Below are 20633 nucleotides of genomic sequence, written 5' to 3' on the forward strand. Positions count from 1 at the left end.
ATAAAAGTTTACATTTGAAAAAATAGAACTCCTGCTGTTGAAGAACACATTTTTTTGAAAAACTGGTAAGCCACACAATGTTTATGCATTATATATATACCTATTTGTATACGTATATGTGTACGTATATGTACTATATTAAGTAGTTATAAACAAGATGAAGAGACGAAAATCGGGATTTTTCACCATTCTTTTTTATTTTCATATTGTAGTTAATTTTTAATGCGAACTGTGCTATTATGACACCAATTTGATGATTAATATGGTAGGGAATTATAAAAAAAAAAAAAAAGGAAAAAACATACAAAATAAACATAGTTATAAACAAATGAATAAGCAGATATATAGACAAACGAATAAGCAAATAAATAATCAAATAAAAAAGAAAATGAATAAATAAATAGAATAACAGGAGGAAATGGTGATAAAGGAATATAATGACGGATAAAAAATAATTAAATAAAAAAAATAAAAAAAAAATGGTAGAATTATTCCTTTTTCATAGAGATTGTAGGAATTATAGTGTACATGATTTAAACTTGTATGTCTACAATTTTATGAGAAAATGATGAACTTTTTTGAAAATTCGAACGATAAATCCATGAACAAAAAGAATAAAATGTGCTTAAAGCAATATACAAAATGAGATAAGGAACAAAATAATATTTTATAAATATTAGAGGCCAGTGTGGTTTCACATAAAAATTATAAGAGCTGTAAGGATTTTCGAACATTAACTGTTCTGGAATTTTATTACTACTATTAGCGTTATTTTTATTATTGTTATATCTTTTACATAAACTATGATATGTTGTTTGTAATTCTTGCGTTAAATTTTCAAGTATATTTATACTACATATAACAAGAATTCTTTTTTTACATTTATTTTCAAAAAAGTTTGCTTCATTATTTAAAAGGAAGCACCAAATGTTATTTGCAGCATATTTGTATTTTTCTTCCACGAGTACTTCATATGTAGGTTTCGAAAGGAGTAGTAGTCGTTCATTCAAAATTTTTATGGCGTTCAATTTTTTCAGACACTCGAAATTTTCATATGTGTTTATATGAGTATTCTCCTCCGATCGATTGCTACCTTGTTTAACATCTTCTTCTTTCGTATTGCTGTTTTCATTGTGCTTATTATTAGCCAAATTCTTAGTATGGTCTTCTCTTTTATCTTTTAAGTTATGCTTATATTGCATGGGAAAAACCCCCTTCATTTCATCATATACATTTTTCTCTTTATCCACACTGGAAAAATACACCTTAAACAATTTTGTAAACTTATCATATGAGTAATTTCGTAGAGATATAGACTCTATACAGTAGGTAAAGAATTTTCTATACGCTTTTGTATCATACAGAAGCATCGAATCTAGCCTATTTTTTATAGTATTGATGTTTCTGTCAAATAAAAAAAATGTTAATTGCTTTTGTACGCATTCTTCAACTACAGGTATGAACTCGTTTTGTAAAAACCCGTTATGTATTCTTGGCAAATAGGTTAATCTCGAATAGTTATTATTATAATAACACTTTTGTTTTTCCTTTTTTGAAAGAATAATATTAAATATTCTTTTTAATCTTTGTTCACATAATTCAAATAATACATAATCAGTTTTTATATTTTTAAGTAATTCAGAACAATCCTTACCGCTACAACTTCTTTCATTTATCTGACCATGCAAAATGCCATAAATAATGAAATTATAATTATTAACATTGAATACTTTAATATACTTTGATGACAAAGTATCAAGAGAAATGTCATCATTACAACCTAGAAAATGTTTGTATTTATTAGAATAATTTATTTTATTTTTAAGGACAGTAGTAAAGAATTTCTTGTCACATGAGTGTGAAGCTATATTTTTTTTAATAACCCCCATCATTTTTTTTTTTCCTGCAGTTTCGAATAAGCACATATATATCTATATATGTACGTATGTATATGTTATTGTGTTTATTTGTTAATATGTTTCTTCTCTTCATTGAACTGCCCTGCATTTTTTTTTAAATATCAACACATATAGCTACTCAAAAAAAAAAAATATATTACTGAATATAAAAAGCATTATCAGAACAACGTATAAAAAATAATACGCATAATATTATACAAAATATAATATGTATCAGATTTACTAATATATTATAGATGCATAAAATTTTTGGCCACTTAATCTTCTATTCTTTTTTTAACTTAATTGAAGAAATTGTTCTATTGAGTGCAAAGTATATATAGAAAAACAAATTCGTATAATATGGAGCAGAACTAACGATTATAACAGAATAGAAAAAACATAAAAACGTCCCATTTTTGAATTAATTAGTTTAAAAAGGTTCATAAAAATAGGGAAAAAAGATTTATATTTATAAGGTGATGATAATCGTACTTTGGAACAACAAATATTCTTTATTTCGTACCAGTGTACGAAAAATACTACATTGAACAAAAAAAAAAAAAAAAAAAAAAAAAAACCTTCAAATTCAACAATCAACACAATACAAAAATAAAAGTTAATAGTACAGCTGCGCTATATATAAATATGTACGTATGCATAAATAAATAAATAAATATAAATATGTATGTATGGTACATAATTATCCATTATTTTGTTATTTTTTTCATTTTTGAGGACAAGTGTATATTAACTGGAACCCCTATCCCCCAAAGCGTAATACACGAAACCAAAAAATAAAAGAATAATCATAAAACGAATACGAACTGAAGTTATTATTTAATGAAACAAATATAAATTAATTAAGATCAGAGATAGATGAAAAAGAAGGTTAAAGGAGAAACGATTATACAAATACAAAATATATAAAAAGAAAAACAACTAAAGTGAATATCCTAAATTAAGGTGCTAATATTTTTAATATATCTTTTCTGTATTTCCGAATAATTAAAGAAAAAGGTTAGAAAAAAATAGGAAAATGAGAAAGAATAATATACATGTACATATATATATTTTTGCATAGATACATATATATGTATGTATATATTACTTGCTAGATACATGTAACGCAAGATCGACACGGTTAAAAATAGAGGATATTAGCTAGTGTAATCGAAAAACGTAGAGGAAATAAAGCAAAAAAAAATTTAAAAGAATGAAAAAAGGAAAAGCGCAGGGAAATGAAGAGGCAGATGGGGAAAATATAATAAAATGCGAAGAAGGAATTTCAAAAAATGGCCAAGTTGACAACAACGGTGAGAGTAACAAGAACAAAAAAGGGGATATCAAGAGAAAGGACAAGAATAAAATTGAGGACATCGACGAAGGAGGTACAAACGCACAAAGCAGCGGCTTAATTGACAAGGACACACTGTGGAGCGATTTATACATTTCAAGACCGTTCTTAAAAGCATTATATGAGCTAAAATTTAATAACCCTACTTTTATTCAAAAAGATGTTATACCATTAGCATTAGAAGGAAAAAGCATTCTAGCTAATTCAGAAACTGGTTCAGGAAAAACACTTGCTTTTGTTTTACCAATATTAGAAAGACTATTACATAGTCCGAGTGTAAAAATGAGAAAAGGAAGTAAAAAAAATATTAGTATAACTAAAGGGTTAATTCTATTACCAACGAGAGAACTAGCATTACAGTGTTATGATGTTATTAAAAGTTTAACAAAATATGTTTTAATAACCCATTCCCTTTTTTGTGGAGGAATAGATACTAAACAACAGGAATATGAATATAAAAAGAAGAAGGATATTTTTGTTTGTACCCCAGGTAGAATTTTAGATTTATTATTAAATTCTTCTAATGATTTTATTAACTTTTTAGAAATTGTAGTTTTTGATGAAGCAGACAAATTACTAGAGCTAGGTTTTAAGGAAGAATGCTTAAAGATATTAGATGTTTGTAAGTTTAAGAAACAAATTTTATTCTTTTCAGCAACTTTAACAAAGGATATTAAGGAGCTAGCTAATTTTTCTTCAAAAAACCCGATATATATTCAAAGTGAAAATAGGAGAATAAGTGCAAGTTGTGGTAGTAAGGAAGAAATAGAGGGAAGCATTAGTACTCCTGTTATCAAACGTAATTCTAAGAGTGCCTTTAAAACTTTTAAAATTTCAGAAAAGTTAAAGCAAGAGTTTGTAGATATTCGTGAGGAAAGATATAGGAAAGCCGTGTTATTACATTTGTGTAGTAATGTTTATAAAAAAAATGCAATAATTTTTTTTAAGACCAAATGGGAAACTCATGTAATGTTTTTAACACTTACGCTTCTTAAATTTAAATGTGCCGAATTGCATGGGGCACTGAATCAAAAAAAAAGAATTGAGTCAATTTTAAAGTTTAAAAAAGAGGAAGTAGATTTTTTATTATGCACCGATCTAGCTTCAAGAGGGTTAGACATTGAACATATTCGTTATGTTATTAATTATAACTTGCCAACGAATGTTGTTAAGTATATACATAGAATTGGAAGAACTGCAAGATTAGGCAAGGATGGAACTGCCAGTACATTATACTTACATAATGAAAGAATGGATATTAAAAAGATATTAAAAGGACTAAGGAAAAGCGAAAATTCAAAAATATTTAAGAGGAGTATTTCCAATGATAACATTTTACGTTGGGGCAAATTACTTGAAAAGAATAAGGAAAAATTAAATGAAATATTAGAACAAGAAAAAGCAGATAAAGAATTAGAAAAATCTACAAAAGCAATTGAAAAAATAAAAAATTTTATAGAATTTCAGGACGAGATATTGAATAGACCTGCAAAAAAATGGTTTTTAACTAATAAAGAAAGGTTTAATTTAAAAAAATTAAACGCAAAAAGTGATTCATTATCATTATGTAATTATTCCAATAATAACAAAGAAAAGAATTTACTGAATAATAGTGACAACAATGCTGCTACAAGTGTACGTTCAAATAATGTGCGAGAAAAAGGAAAAAGAAGAAATAATAGTAAAAATAATAGAAGTAATAAAAGTAGTGAAGAACAGGAGGAAAAGAGGAAACTAAATAGTTATCGTTCTATTATAAGAGACCTAAAGTTGAACATTCTTACGAATAATAAAAGTAAGTTAACTAGGGGCAATTCAGATTATGCAAAAATAGTTAAAAGAGGAAGGGGCAAAAGTAGTAGTAGTGCTAGTAGTAAAGATAATAAAAATTTTAATGTACCCCCAAGAAAGAAAAAAAAAAAAAATTAAGGATAGTGGTTATGCTATAAAACTTGAGTTACATTTAGGAAAGAAACATATTTTTAGGAAGAGAAAGGGAGATATATATATATATATATATATATATATTAGGAAACCCCTTAATTTTTTGTTTATTTGTTTGTGCATATGTTTTCGTTACTACAGGGGGAAGTTTGCGTAAGATTTTTTATTTTTTCGTATAATATCACATTGCATTTTGACTTAATTTGTGAAAGGTCTATATATTGGTTCTACTCATGTGAATATATGATTATGTGCATATACATATGTACATATATTTACATACGTAAGTATATATGCTTAGAGTTATAATTTATTACACATTTGTTATGTTCATATTTATGAAAAATGTTATTAACGCTTTATTATTTGTGCCCTAAATGTATAAATATATAATCTTAAATTACTTTTATGTATTTTTTTGTAAAAATTTAAGTATTTATTGTTATAGTAAAGTAAGCTTATTGTATCTTTTACGTAGGTGTTAATTCGAGCTAAAATTTATAGCAGCTTATATCAAAAAAAAAAAAAAAAACACAAAAAAAAAATAAAAAAGGAAAAAGGAAAATAATTTGATAATATGTATAGTACTACTTTATTCTTTATTTATACATTTTACCCTGGATGACGTTCAAATTCATTTATTAAAATTTATTTTATTATATTTTTGGTGAATCAAATACTGTAAGGGCATCTCTAGATGTTCAATGTTTTTTGAACTGTTGTAATATATCCCGTAAGGTGGAAAAAAAGGCATAATACATTTATTTATATTCATATGTATATATACATAATATTACTATAAATCTTAAAACCAGATATTGCTTTTTTCCTATAACCTAAAAGTTGGCTCGTATCTCTTTTATATTTTAAATGTTTTTTAGAACTAATAATTTACTGTTCCATATATAATAATCTGCCTTTATGGCTTTTGGTTTTAATTTTTTTTTTTTTTTTTTCGAAGTTCTCAAAGGAAAAGAATTTATTCTTCGAAAATTAAAAGAAAAAAAAGGACCTTTTAGTTTCTTAAGTAAGTATATATTTTATAGTAACATACTTATTTTTATCTTTCTACTTTAAAAAAAAACTAAGTTTCAACTAATATATATATATATATATGTGCATACAGTAGTAAATATGTACAATTAACAGGTTATTAGTCATATTGATGTTTTGATATGAAAAGCTGAAGTTTTCCTTTTTTCAAAACATATAAATTACATAAAAAATTATTCGATCGTTAGCTGTTTTATATGACATACCTTGTACTAAGTTATATATGAAATTTCGTTTCTGCAACTGAGATTTTTAATTAAATACCATTTAGGTTTATGGAATAACATCGAATTATCTCTTATAACATAGGTTATAATAAAAGGAGATATAGCACCTTATGAAAGAAAGGAAAGAGCCAATAAAAAAAAAAAAAAAAAAAAAAAATGATAGTTACTTAAAGCAAATAAAAATAGGGAAAATATAACATTAAAATAAAGTTTTATGTTTTTTTCATTTTTATGTAATAGCATATTATATATATATGTATAAAATTATAATGGGAATAAAAAAAGAAAAGCCTGTGAAAAATGATACCCTCGTTTATTTTACATATATATTAAAAAATAAAGATATTTTATGAAGCTTTTTGAGCTTCATTATTTTACTTTTGTTTTAATTCTTAAAAAATTATAATAATAAAGTTAAAAAAAAAAAAGTTACTCAATGTTACGGTGAAATGCTTTCTACGAATATCAACTACATAAATATAAAAAACTTTTTCAGTTATATAAAATGCAAAAGGGAAGCATAATGAAATGTTTATAAGAACAAAAAGAAGAAAAGATACATTACGTTTGAAGCTGTAAAGTATAGTATTATAAAGAAAGGCGTATAACACGAGTATAGGGTGTATATGAGGAGAACGCCAGAGGAGGGATATAAAACTAGGAAAAGGTGTTTAGAAAATATGAGTGTTTGTATATAGGTATGTACAATGTTCAAATATATATGTACACATATATACATAGCATATACCTACACTTAGTGAAAAGGTAGAATCGCATTTTTTCCTTAACCTTTTTTTACAAAAAAAGGAAAAAAAGATGAAGCGCGAAAGAAACAAGCTATTAAATGAAAGCAAAGGAAAAAGGAAAAAAAAAGATAAGATAACAGGAACAGGAATCAATGAAAAAAAAGGAGATACATTTAACCCTCAGCTTAGTGCGAGGGAGTTGAAGAAAATACAGTACTACGAAAATATGTTTAAGAAAATGGAGAAGCAAAAGGAGGAGAATGGTAATGAAAGGGAGAATAAAAACAAAAAAAAAAGTAGTCATGTGAGAAAAACGAAAAAGGAAGATACAGCAAATAATAAAAAGGAATTTGATGAAAACAAAGTGGTATATGAGCATATAATTAAGGATGCAAAAAATGAAGATGTCCATAGTAGTAAAGAGGAATATGAAAATTTAGAAATGAATGAGCAAAAATATCAGAAGCTTTCCCGAAAAAAAGTGAATGCTAATGATAATACGGATGAAGATTTTACACCTAAAAATTCTACAAAAAAAGAGTATACTATTGATGAAAATGTAAGAGTATGTAATTCGATTGATAAAAAAAATACAAACGATAATATATTGAATAATAAAGAGTTAATTATTAGAATTAAAAAGGAGAATTTAAGTAAAGAAAAATGGAAAAATTATAAAATAAATGAGGGTAGTAAAAATGGAACAAATCAAAACAAAAATGTTATAAATTGTAGCTTGTTTAATAGTGATAGCGAAAATGAAACAGATAAATTAGGAGAAGTAAATAAAAAATATCAAGATGATGAGGATAATATATTTTATAGCACCATTGAAGGGTTAAACAATTACACTGCTAAAAGTAGAAGCAACGATAGTGATTATGATAGAAATAATAATAAAATCATAGAAATAATAAAAGGAAAAAAGAAATTCAAATGTACAAATAATAATTTGTTGCAAATAAATTCTGAAAAGGGGTACGTATCAGATGGTAAAATTAATTACAACAGTTCACAAAATGAAATAAGACTTAAAACAAATGAGAAGAAATATTCAGGTAAAGAAAAAAAAAATGTATTAAAAATAAAGAGAAGTTTTTCAGTAAATTCTAATATAAATGAATACTTTCTTGATATTACCCCAATTATATTGAAATCCGGTTACGATTCTAATAGTTCCGAAAATGGGGTTGAATGTAATGACAACCTTAATTTGTATAGTTTTGAAAATAAGAAGAAAAATGTATTAAATTTGTTAACAGGTAATGTTGAAGGAAAGGAAAAATTAACTTATGCTAATAAATGTATAAAAAGTGACATAGTGAAAAATAAAATTTGTTACTACAATTATAATACGCAAAGCAAGAATAAAACAAATGAATGGAATTTCCTGAATAATGATACAAAGGAGATAATCGAAGATAATGATAATTTCGATTTGTACTTAAATCACAAAGAATATATAGATGAAAATATAAATACGAAATCAAGGAGTACCCAATATTTTAATGAAGAAGTTATAAGAATAAAAAAACCCTTTGGTGGTAAAACTTTTAACATAAAGTCAGCTAGCGATAGTAATAACATTACCTATGTTAATAAAAAATATGATATTAATTGTTGCATAAACAAATATTTAAGTAATATGAGGTATACTAATTTGAAAAAATTAAAAAAAGTAAATAAGGCGAATTTAAATCTATATGTGAAAAGTTGCACAGATTTTTTAAGCTTCGGTAAGTGTGATAGTGCAATTCTATCCCTGAAAAAATTTCAAAATGCGTTACAGCAGGAGAGGGAGGGATTGCAATGAATCAAACAAAAAAAAAAAAAAAAAAGAAGAAAAGAAGAAAAAATAAAATGAACATTTGAAAAGATACAAACGCCGAAATTTTTGTTTCCTGGTAGTTGGGGAAATATGCATGCATATATGTATATGTGCTTTTCTTGTCTCTCATTCAGTACTTATTTATTTGTGTATGTAGATATATGTGTACTTAAATGCACGCTACACAAATATTTTAGCAGAAATAACAAGACATAGTATATTATTTTCCCAGTAGGTTAACAAAAAAAAAAAAAAAAAAATGATGATATAGGTACTAGACCTTTCATGAATAGTTCAATTAGAGTATAAGCAAAAAAAAAAAGTTATAGTTACATTGAAGATAATATAACCTTTATAACTCGACATCGAGAGTTGCAATTTGCAGGGTAGAGCACATTATATTAAAATGTTAGAATAAAAGATAGAACGAACAGTGTCATTTGAAGTTAAAGTATTTATATGTATGTATATATATATATATATATTTTTTTTTTTTTTTTTTTTTGTTAGAATTTTTGAATTTATTGAGCAATATATAAAGGGGCATTTTCTTTTTTTTTTTTTTTTGTTATACATCGATAGTTTTACATTTAATTAATTTTTTTTTTTTTCATTTTTGTTTTCCTTTTTTTGTTTTTCCCATGTTTTATGTTATTCTAAATTGAGAGGTGTTTTTGTATAATTTTTTCAATATTTTTTTATTTATTTATTTATCAAAATTGGCTTCATTATTTGTATTTAACTATATGTACACTATGTATATATGGTGGAGCAACATTTGAATACGTAATTATTATTATTATTGTTATTTTATTTTGTTACTATTATTAGGTACATTTTGTTACTTTCCTCTAATTCTATATATATACAAAATTTTATTCATTATTTATATTCCCTGTTCATTTTTCAGTACTTTTTTATTATTAACCAATTTATGAATTAAAAAAAAAAAATAAATAACTGTTAATTACATAAAAAATTAAAATTTTAATCTACAGTAAAAGGAAAAAATGCGTATTGCATTTAAATAATTGCGGATGTTTCATTAATATGTGGTTTATATTTAAACCAAAAATGGAAGTACTCTATATTTGAAGGGAAACTAGAGAGTGCACAAATTAATTCCTGTTTTCACGGGGAGACATACATAGAAAATATGATAACATATTCTAAATATTATATGCATTTAATATTAGATGTTTTCACTTCAAGAAAACAATCACGTCTGTATTCCCGAGTGTCCATATATATATATATGTACATATTTATATGTGTATGTATGCTTATACCTATTTGTTTCTTCTACTTATGCAAAAAATTAAATATTCAGCCTTCTTTTGAATTTCTAAAAAAAAAAAAAATTAATAAAATAACTTACGTGAAATGACAAAATGAAAAAATATGAGAATAATTCAAAGGAATGGAAAAAATCAGCAAATTAATTATCATTGGCAAACTGCTATAACGTTTCTCATTTTTATATTTTTTCTTTTTTATTTTAGCATTATTGTTTACTTTAAAAGTTTTGGATGCTCTCTTTGATAAACATTTTTTCCCCCTTTTTAAGATATAATCCACTAAATTATCATGAGAATAAAAGATATTATAAAAATGTTTTGACACCACAAAATGGTCGTAAATTAGTTGAGATAATTCGTATTTAAAATTAGAATAATTGTTGTTATAAAAGGATAAAATATTATTTATAGTTTCTTGGTTAATATTTGGATTTACATTATTATGCTTAAAAAATAATTTTTCTTCATTTATTTTGCTTGAACTGTTTTTTATTGTATAAATGTCTTTTTTTTTTTTTAAGTAACTAAGACATTTAATGTTATCATTTGAACTTTCAACATTTTCAGGTGTGCCCGGTTTAAAATTTGTTTTATGATTTTTCTCTAGACTGTGCTCTCTTTCATTTAAAAAGAGATTATCTTCGAATAGTTGAAAACGTTTGTTGGTTTTTTCTTTTTCCGTTTGTGCACAAACATTTTTAACTTTATAATAGTAGAAGAAAAGAAAAATATTAATGAGATTATTTATTTCCTTTGTATTTGGTTTTGCATAAGTTAAAATGTTGTAATTATCTGTTTTACTTTTCTTAATTTTCTTTTCTATTACATCCTTTTCATCAAATAGATAAATAATTTTATTTATATTTTCATTATCTGAGAGGTCTTTATTTTTGCTCATTTTATTCTGACCATCCAAGTTCATTACTTCTATGTGAAATTTTGGGCAGAAAATATTTGGTAGGATTACAGTATGTGGAAAATAGGTATTTACTTTTTTGGAAATTTTTTTAATTATTTCTACATTTTTTTTTTGATCTAACCCTACTATTAAATATTTAGGTTCATAAAGCAAAATATCTGCTAACATTAAATTTGGATAAGAAATCAAGGCAAATGATTTGTTCTTTCCACTACTCTTTATATGTATATGGTCATTCAGTAAATTAATTGACGTAAAAGAATTTATTAAATAATATAGAGATGTATGTGCTTGAATATCTGATTGTTTAAAAATGTAGAAATAATGTTTTTGGAAAATATTCTTCTTGGCAGTTCTTTCGTATTTACCACTGATATTTTTTTCTTCAAGACTTTTTTTACTTAATTTTGTTTTTTCATCATTAAATAATTTACCCTGAATAATGTTGTGGGCATTATTTACTACATCGAAATCATCCTTCTGTTTCTCATAATTCAAAAAGGAATAAGATTCGTATACATTAATGGAACATAATAGCTTGTTTAGATATGCTTCATCTATGAGACCACTCTTAAAATAAGTTAAAATTTTTTCTAATTTTATATTATTTATATAAATATTTATATATTCTTTTTTCTTTATATACATGTCTATTATCAAAGAAATAATAACTTTTACAGAGTCCAGAACATTTTGTTTCAAGAAAAACATATTGTTTATGTCTGTTAAACAATGTAGATCAGCAATTAATATTATTTTCTTTAACTTTACTACATTTTCCTTATTTTTGCTTACATAATTTGTATTTTTTTTTTTTGCTTCTACGTTTATAAGAGGGTGTAAACAACCAATATAATTTCCCAAGTGAATGCTCCCACTAGGCTGAGAAATTTTTGGGGGGGGGGGAAAAAAAAAAGAAAAAATACATAAATGATTACTACATATGTGCTCTTGTTATATTAATAATAAGTTACCTTGATGCCTGTTAAAAAAGTACAGCTATCCTTTAAGCGAAAATTAAATTTAATTTTTTTAATATCAACTATTTTATGTAGAAAAAGAGCAATCCTTTCATTTTTTTTTCCTACAGTGACATTTTTACAAAAATTAATTTGAATAATCAAGAGGAAGGATAAAATTAGGTTTTTCCCTTTTCTCATTATATTCATCAGGAATACTCCAAATTATGGGTGAACGAGCAAGGAAATCCATTTTTTTTTTTTCTTGAAAGCGCGTTAAAATGGGAGAAAAAAAAACAAAAAAACAAAGAACGGGAGGGAAATAAAATGTACAAATGAATGCTTACATGTTTGTTTTATATACTTTTGTATCTTTCAAAGGACATTTTTTTTATTTTTTACTTCCGTTTTTCTCTACTAATTCTTTCATAGAAAAATAATATAAAATAAATAAAATTAAAAATACGTAATTCTTTCGTACAGCAGAAATTATGCATATATTAATCAAACAAATACGGTATAAGGGCAACTTACAACTTTATTCAATATATATATACTTTTTTATATAATTAATGTGTGTAACTACATAAATGTAATTTTTTGTGATGGGTAAAAATATTTAGAGTAACTTGAAAAATTGTGATGGCGACATATGAACAAAAAATAACTATAAAAAATAAGTGAAAGCTCAAATTAAAAAAAAAAAAAAAAAGTGCAGATTATTCACATAACAATTAGATAAGATTAATTATTATTTTTTCTCCGCATAGAATTGTATTTTTTTTTTTTTATTTTATGGTTTAATCAAGGATTTGTCAGTTTTTATTAGATAAAATTAAGATAACATAAAATATAATAAAAACAACTTTTCACTTTTCACTGTTTTTAACTGGGAGACTTATTCTATGGGCGGTTATAAAGTATGACTTTATAAATAGCTTCAAAAAATTTTTATATCACAAAATTTAAATTAATTAAAACTGTTAAGTAATATAACGATTGAAAGAAATAAAATAAAATCTCAATGTGTGTTATATATTTTGAGGGAGCATATAAACACGAAAAAATGAGGCAAATTTTATCACTGTCATCATGAATTGTATATATGCAGACTTTAAAAAAAAAAAGTGCATATATCTAAATGTAAATGTATGTAGATATGCCAACATACGATCGGAAACCTAGGTTCACAAATATATATATATATATAATTATTCATTTATGTATGAACAAACGTAATGATGATAACTCATACAACAGATTCAATATAAAAAAAACAAATATCATAAATGGCTTCCCTTTGAATGTGAAAAAGGAAAAAATTTCATTAAACTGGGTATATTCCAAAAGGGCATAAAATAACAAAAAAAAAAAAGGAAAATGAAAGGAAAAAAAAGGAAAATGAAAGGAAAGAAAAGGAGAAATAAAAGGAAAAAAAAGGTAGAAATAAAAGGAAAAAAAAAGGGAAGAAAAAAGGAGAGAAAAGGAAGGAAAAAGAGAAGAAAATGAAAAAAATCCTATATATCAAATATATCATCCATAGAATATTTCTTGGCGTTCACAAAATTTTGCCTGTTGTTATTACTCTTTTTTTTAATTTTTTCATTTATTTGATTGATCATAATTTTTCTTTGATGTAGTTCATAGTTTATATTAGTTTGTAGCACATCCTTATTTATGTTTATATTTATACTTTTTTCTTTTATATTATCTGTTTTTTCGTTTATATAAATATCTTCAGGCTTTGAAATTTTTTCCTTTCCCCTTGTTGCATTATCTGCATGGTTACACACATCGTTAATATCTTTATTATCACTAAATACATTTTTATTCGTTGTAATGGAATTTGCATCATTTGAAAAAGCGCCATTTCCTTTAGGTTTCACTTCATCGATCTTCTTATCATTCTTATTATAATTGGTATCATTTTCTTTTTTTTTAAGCATAATTCTGTTTACCATTTCTTGGTTATATATGTTATTTAAACATAGATTAATTACATCAGGATCATAGATAATTTGTGTTCCTTTGTTTCTAACCTTTTCCTCAGAATTATTTAATTCATTAAAATTACCATCTTCTTTATTTTTCACTTGTATGTTGTTATTATGAACTATGTTCGTATTTTCCAGCAACGTTTCCACTTTATTATTATTAAATACCTTTTCATTAATAGTATTATTTTCTATATTCGAAGCAATTATTTCATTTTTTATTTTTATACTATCTTGTATAGTAACATTGTTTAAGCTTTCTCCTTTGGGAGATTCGTTTGAGTTTATACTACCATTGTTCGTTATATTATTATTATTCGTTTCTCTCTTTTTTTTGAATTCATTTCTTAAAGCATATATATGAGAGTCATATATTACATGATCAATAAAGGTTAAAAATGATAAAGAGAGAATATTAACTAATTTATTATCAATGTCAACTGATGAAGAAGACATGGTCGCATTCTCCGCTATATTTTTAATGTAGCTATTCAAAATGTTAATTTCTTCACTTGCATTATTTTTGGTATAGATACTGTATGCTGATTCCAACTCGTTTAATGAACTTTTGTTGCTTAAAGGGTTTTCATAAAAATCTACTGGAATATCTGATGGATACATATTTCCATAGAATTTTTCATTTCCGTCAACTGAGCTATCCTCTTCACCACTTTCATCTAAAGATTTTTCACTCTTGCTAGAATAAAAAATATCTATGTTAATATTATCACTTTTTTTATTTGATCTACTTTTTGTATGTTCTTCATAATAATTCTCATTAATAAAATCACAATTATTTGTGTATCCCTTTTTTTTCTCTACCTGTTGATTATGTATTTTTCCATAGTTTATGTTAGTTTTATTTTTCCTTTTTTTGGAGTTTTCTTTGCTTAAAATCTTTTCAATTTTGTCACCATAACCATATTTTTTTTTACCCTTACTTGTTATATTCTCGTTATTATTAATATTTACCTCAAATTGGTGATTTTTTAAAAAGGTGGAATTATTAATTTGATCATCAAAAGAGACTTGTTCTTTTTTCGAAAATTCACTTTTTAAATTTTTCTCCCCTTCCACAACATCACCATTATTATTATTACTATAAATATTGCTGGTATTATTACAACCATTACTGGCAATATTATAACCATTACTGGCATTATTATAACTATTATTGTTACTTTTTAGTACTACTGCTGTATCACATTTTTGTTTATCTAACGTTGTTAAAGGCTTGTCATCATGCAAATACTTGCTTTCAATCGTATCTTCAAAATAAAAAATTTTAACCTCACTTTCTGGATTTTCGTTGCTAACATTTTTATCACAATTGTTCATATAACTGTTAATAAATGTATAACTGGGAAAATTTTTGCCTTCACTGCAGAGCACTTTTTTGTTGTTATGTTCTTCTGACTTTTCATATTCTGTTAACTGATGTTTCTTACTTTCATTTAACATATTAAGTGTTTTTGAATATTTTGTTTCATCCTTATTTTCATTTTTGTTTGCTTTGTCAAGTAATTTTTCTGCGTTAATTGTAAAACTTTCATCATGAACATTTGTTTGAGGTTGATTATATTTGTTATTCACCAAATTATTTTCATTTTTATCGAAACATATTTCGTTCATTCTATATAAAGTATATTACTTTTTTCTTTTTCTTATATTTTTTAAAATATATAAATAGTTATAAAAATAAAAGCAAGGAAAAATGGTAAATTATTTATAAAAAAAAAAAAAAAATATAAATATAATGAAAAATGGTTAATCACATGTTTAACTTTGTATGAAGAGTGCATGTAAAATAAAATTTGATTATTTTTTTTTAGTACACACAAAAGTTATTCATTTTGAATGATTTAATTAATTTTTAAAGGAAAAAAAATATTTTTAATTAAACAGTTGAACTTCAGGAATAAAGATAAAATATTTTAAACAATTATGTTAAAGATATAAAGATGCATGTAATTATGTATTATATATAAAATTACATATTTATTTATTCGTTTGTAAGTTGTATATAGCATTTTTAAGTGTTATAATTGTTATATATTATGTGTATGTCATGATAAGAAAATGTTTAATGGAAACATTTTTTATACTTTCATAAAAAGGATAACTAAAATGTACTGCGTGAATAAGATTGTGTACTATTAGAAACTTATTTTAAAAATTCAGGAATAAATAAAAACATAAGAAAGACCAATATAATTTACTATTGTTTAACTTCAATCCTTTTTTATTTTTTTTATTCATTGGTAAATTAAAATATAATGCAGTTAAAAAAATAATTAATTTTTTTTGTATTATATATTAGACTTAAACATTCTTGTATATGCATATGTATAATACATACATACACATATCGTATGTACATATATGCATACATACATACACATATCGTATGTACATATATGCTTACATACATACTTATACATATATGCACACTGATAAAATGCTAAGATATATAAGATATAAAGGATATCCCATGAAAATGAAAAATACAAAATGAATTTTTAAGTAGATTTATATTTTTATATATCCTTTCATTTTTTGAATGTTTAAGGGGGGGGGGGGAAAAGAGTTTGACCGCGTAATAAAGAAAAACGTTACAGGAAAAATTTTATAATATAAGAGCATTTAAAAAGCTTAAACAGTGTTTCCTAATTACTTAGAAAAAAGGAAAAATTAGTTCACTATTTAGTATAGATCAAAGGATTCTAATATGGCAGCATTTAAATATGTATATAATATTGATTTTAAAAGGATTAAGGCTATTAAAAACGTTTTAAGTATTACAGCATTTGGGGTGTAGACACCATGAACTAAATCGAGTGCTACGCTTTCTTAAAGAGCAAACAGGGGAAAATGATTATGTATATATATATATGTATAACACATAAATATATGGAAAAAGATACTGCACATTATTTAATAATAGACGAAATATCAAACCATATTGTAACAATTTCAAGAAGTACAATTAATAAAATTAACATAATAATTATTGTTTTTTCGACTGAATAAATATGAAAATATAAATGGTAATAAAAGGGAAGCATATCATTGTGAAAATAAATATGAAATAGATTATTTGATGAAAATTAGTTGAAATGTGAGCATGCAATAAGGAGGAAACTTATCCCTCACTAATATATTTTTTCCTACGGTAAATAAATACATGGAATTATGTATATTATTAACCATGTATAATATTATGAATATAAGGTATCGTGCTCAGGGGAGAAGAAACTACAATTAATACCAATAAAATATTTAAAACTGGTCTCATTTTTTAAATATTTATTATTGTATTAATTCATATATGATGAAATTTTAAAAAGTTAAATATAATTTTGTTTTTGACGTGCAAATGCATACAACTTTATTTCTAGTTAAATTTTCAAGAATTACATTTTTATTTCACTAATTGGTTTGAAGGAAGTTTTGTCATTCTAATAACTTACAAGCATGTAAACACATTAGCACATTTATATATGTGACTATTCTTTTTATCAATAGAGTAATAAATATTCCTTTTTTTGGTATGAAGTTGCTCAATTTTAGCAGATCCGCAAAGAATAAAAATTTCGTTTCATTTTATCGGCCTTATAAATTTAAAAATATATATAATGTTATTATTTTTTTAAAAAATGCTTTTGTAGTGAAACGAATGTACTTTAGATTTTATTAAAATAATAGAAATTATACCCTTATCGTTCACAAATGACTTGTTTTGACTATAAGATATTAAAATGTAAAAGTACGTCTATGAAAACGTTGCATATTAACAAATATAAAAAAAATAAAAAAAAATTTATTAAGAATTTAAACTGTTCGTTCTTTTCTTTATTTTGTATTTAAAAAAAAAAAAAAAATAACATCAAACTGATACTTATCGACATTATACAGAAATGCAAAATAAACGTTTTATAATTTTTTAATTTTATAGGTAAATTGTTTAAAAAAGAAAAAAATGTATTAACAAATTAAATTCCCGTTTGGTAGTAGTTACTTCATTAGTATTAATTTAATGTATGAGTTTAATCAATTGTTTTAGTTATGTGTAAGTAATTTTTTTTTAATGTAATAGTTCATAAAGTACTTGTAAAACTTTTTTTTCATTACGACAAAATACATATTTTGTAAGTTTATATACATATATATATATTTATGTATATATATTGTAGACGTAAGAATGTCCGAAAAAAGTTAATATGGTACTAAGTTTTTAAAATAAAATGTTTATAGGGAGCGGGCATGGTCTAGTGGCTATGACGCCTGCCTAACACGCAGGAGATCCCGAGTTCGATCCTCGGTGCCCGTATATTTATGTTAATAAAATATAATTTTAATTATTTTTTTTAATACATATAATGTAATAATGAAAGAATATTTGTGCAGTACAGGTAAACAATAAGAAAATCTATAAATACATCAATGTATTTTATTTTTTCCTTATAGTATTTTTAATTTAATTTGATTACATTAAAATTAGTTTACTTATTTAACAATATTCAGTAGTCTGCTTACAAGTTATGTTCGAATAATTGTATAAAAAGATAAATATTAAACTAGCTTTTCCTGTTAAATTTATCAAACTTCTAAGTATTGTTATAGTTTCTATTAAAATTTTGCGGATTTATCAAAAAAGGTTATGTAATCATAAAAAAAAAATATATATTTTTTTTTAATTCGCACAAAGTTTGTTATGTTTAAATTCAAACATGAGCACAAAATAATATTGGATAACATGTACTTTTTCGTTAGAAGGAATAAAATATACATATACATATTTTCACACAGTGAAATGAAACATGTGCCTTTTGCAGTTACTGAACCTTTTTTTCTCCTTTTATACAATTAGATTAAAAAATAATTAAATATGAACTTCATACTATTAACGAAATTTAAGTACTTTTGAGGGTCATATAGTGTTAAATGGATAATATCTTTTTGCCGTTAATTATAATGAATGTTTAATATACCTTTATATATATTTTTAATATTATTTACATAAAAGGAATTATAGAAAATGTAAATTTTAATTTAATATAATTAACATGATTTTCATTAATTTACAGTGTAATAGGAACTTTTTTATTTTTCTAAAGTTTTCTTACATTAAATATTGCGTAATATCTACAATAATATTTTTTTTTGTTTTTAGTACAGAACTAGTTCAAGTACATATTTTTATTTTTATAAATGCGTATTATGTCAATGTGATAACACGATACCAAAGATATTTTTTTGGGAAAATACTTAAAATGTGTGTAATTCGCATTGTATATTTGCATATTATTTAAAAATAAATTATTGTATGTTAAAAGATTAGAAAAAACATAATATGGTAATTCATAATTTACTGTTAATACATAAAAAGAGTTTTTATTATATTGTAAGAGGTAATTTATGTTTTATTATATATAAATATTTTGTATATAATATTTTTTACGTATCAATTTATTATACATGTCATTTATTCTGTAATTATGTACTTCATAAAGAATAAAATAAGAATATCCGTTTTGTTGTGGGATCATTATATTAAATTTAAAATGTTAAATTATTGATCTGTTTCTATTTTTGCTAAAATTTGCTAAAAAATAATTTATTATATATAACTAAAAATAAGATTTTATATTTTTTTCAGGTGTATATCTGAAACATTCTTTCACGCTTTTACTTTTAACTTGCTATTTTTTTGTGTATTGGCACGGTTATTTATTCACTTATTTTTCTTTCTCAATATTAAAAATTAAAAAAAAAGTACTATTTTTTAATGCGCAAAAAAATTAAAGCTACAAAAATTTGTTTTTTACTGAAGTATGCATATATTTCTTTTGTCGAAAGAAAATTAATATATATAAAAGCAATCAAAATTATTTTTTTTTCAAACCTTTTAGACATTCATATAAAAGGTCTCGCCGGGACTCGAACCCGGGTTGGAGGATTCAAAGTCCTCAGTGCTAACCACTACACTACGAAACCTTGTGAGTTCATTTATATGTGTATTCATCTATTTATGTGATCATTATTAAAAACTCTATATTATGAGATATTGTTTGATACATTTTTTTCTAATTTATACAATATTTATTTTACTAACAGTTAATGTTATATTAAGAATACTTAACCCAAAAATATATTCTAAATTGTACTCTTTTATTTGTAGTTAATAAATTAAAGCATAATAAAAGTACTACGAAACAGAGTGATTTAGAAGTGAGAAAATATTTTCCTTTAGGTCATATATATTATATATATATGTATATACATGAAATTAATATAATGAAATAATTAACTGTTATATTGCTCACAGTAGTCGGTTTTAATCATACTTATTAAAGTAAATAATATTTTGTTTGTATAAACTCTTAAAAAAATAATATATATATATATAT

At 24.0% G+C, this 20633-nt stretch overlaps 5 protein-coding genes and 2 non-coding genes across 7 annotated transcripts; 3 read left to right on the plus strand and 4 right to left on the minus strand.

The window, feature by feature from the left end:
• Window positions 1–533: 533 nt before the first annotated feature.
• PmUG01_14084600 (conserved Plasmodium protein, unknown function) lies at window positions 534–1892 on the minus strand (the record flags this gene model as incomplete). The annotated part of the gene is made up of 1 exon (XM_029008448.1): window positions 534–1892. One exon carries the CDS (start codon window positions 1890–1892, stop codon window positions 534–536), a length of 1359 nt encoding a protein of 452 aa, XP_028864737.1.
• A 1222-nt stretch (window positions 1893–3114) lies between these two features.
• On the plus strand, window positions 3115–5184 carry DRS1 (ATP-dependent RNA helicase DRS1, putative; the record flags this gene model as incomplete). The annotated part of the gene is made up of 1 exon (XM_029008449.1): window positions 3115–5184. The coding sequence occupies one exon, from the start codon at window positions 3115–3117 to the stop codon at window positions 5182–5184; it is 2070 nt and encodes a 689-aa protein (XP_028864738.1).
• Window positions 5185–7295: 2111 nt separating this feature from the next.
• On the plus strand, window positions 7296–9038 carry PmUG01_14084800 (conserved Plasmodium protein, unknown function; the record flags this gene model as incomplete). The annotated part of the gene is made up of 1 exon (XM_029008450.1): window positions 7296–9038. One exon carries the CDS (start codon window positions 7296–7298, stop codon window positions 9036–9038), a length of 1743 nt encoding a protein of 580 aa, XP_028864739.1.
• Window positions 9039–10371: 1333 nt separating this feature from the next.
• On the minus strand, window positions 10372–12430 carry PmUG01_14084900 (tryptophan--tRNA ligase, putative; the record flags this gene model as incomplete). The annotated part of the gene is made up of 3 exons (XM_029008451.1): window positions 10372–10398; window positions 10569–12152; window positions 12245–12430. The coding sequence occupies 3 exons, from the start codon at window positions 12428–12430 to the stop codon at window positions 10372–10374; spliced, it is 1797 nt and encodes a 598-aa protein (XP_028864740.1).
• A 1316-nt stretch (window positions 12431–13746) lies between these two features.
• On the minus strand, window positions 13747–15855 carry PmUG01_14085000 (conserved Plasmodium protein, unknown function; the record flags this gene model as incomplete). The annotated part of the gene is made up of 1 exon (XM_029008452.1): window positions 13747–15855. The coding sequence occupies one exon, from the start codon at window positions 15853–15855 to the stop codon at window positions 13747–13749; it is 2109 nt and encodes a 702-aa protein (XP_028864741.1).
• Window positions 15856–18480: 2625 nt separating this feature from the next.
• On the plus strand, window positions 18481–18553 carry PMUG01_14085100.1. Its single transcript has one exon. It is a non-coding gene (tRNA).
• A 1595-nt stretch (window positions 18554–20148) lies between these two features.
• Window positions 20149–20220, minus strand: PMUG01_14085200.1. The gene has a single exon. It is a non-coding gene (tRNA).
• Between the last annotated feature and the right edge of the window lie 413 nt (window positions 20221–20633).

The sequence above is a fragment of the Plasmodium malariae genome, assembly GCF_900090045.1.
Source record: "Plasmodium malariae genome assembly, chromosome: 14".
NCBI classification, from domain to species: domain Eukaryota; phylum Apicomplexa; class Aconoidasida; order Haemosporida; family Plasmodiidae; genus Plasmodium; species Plasmodium malariae.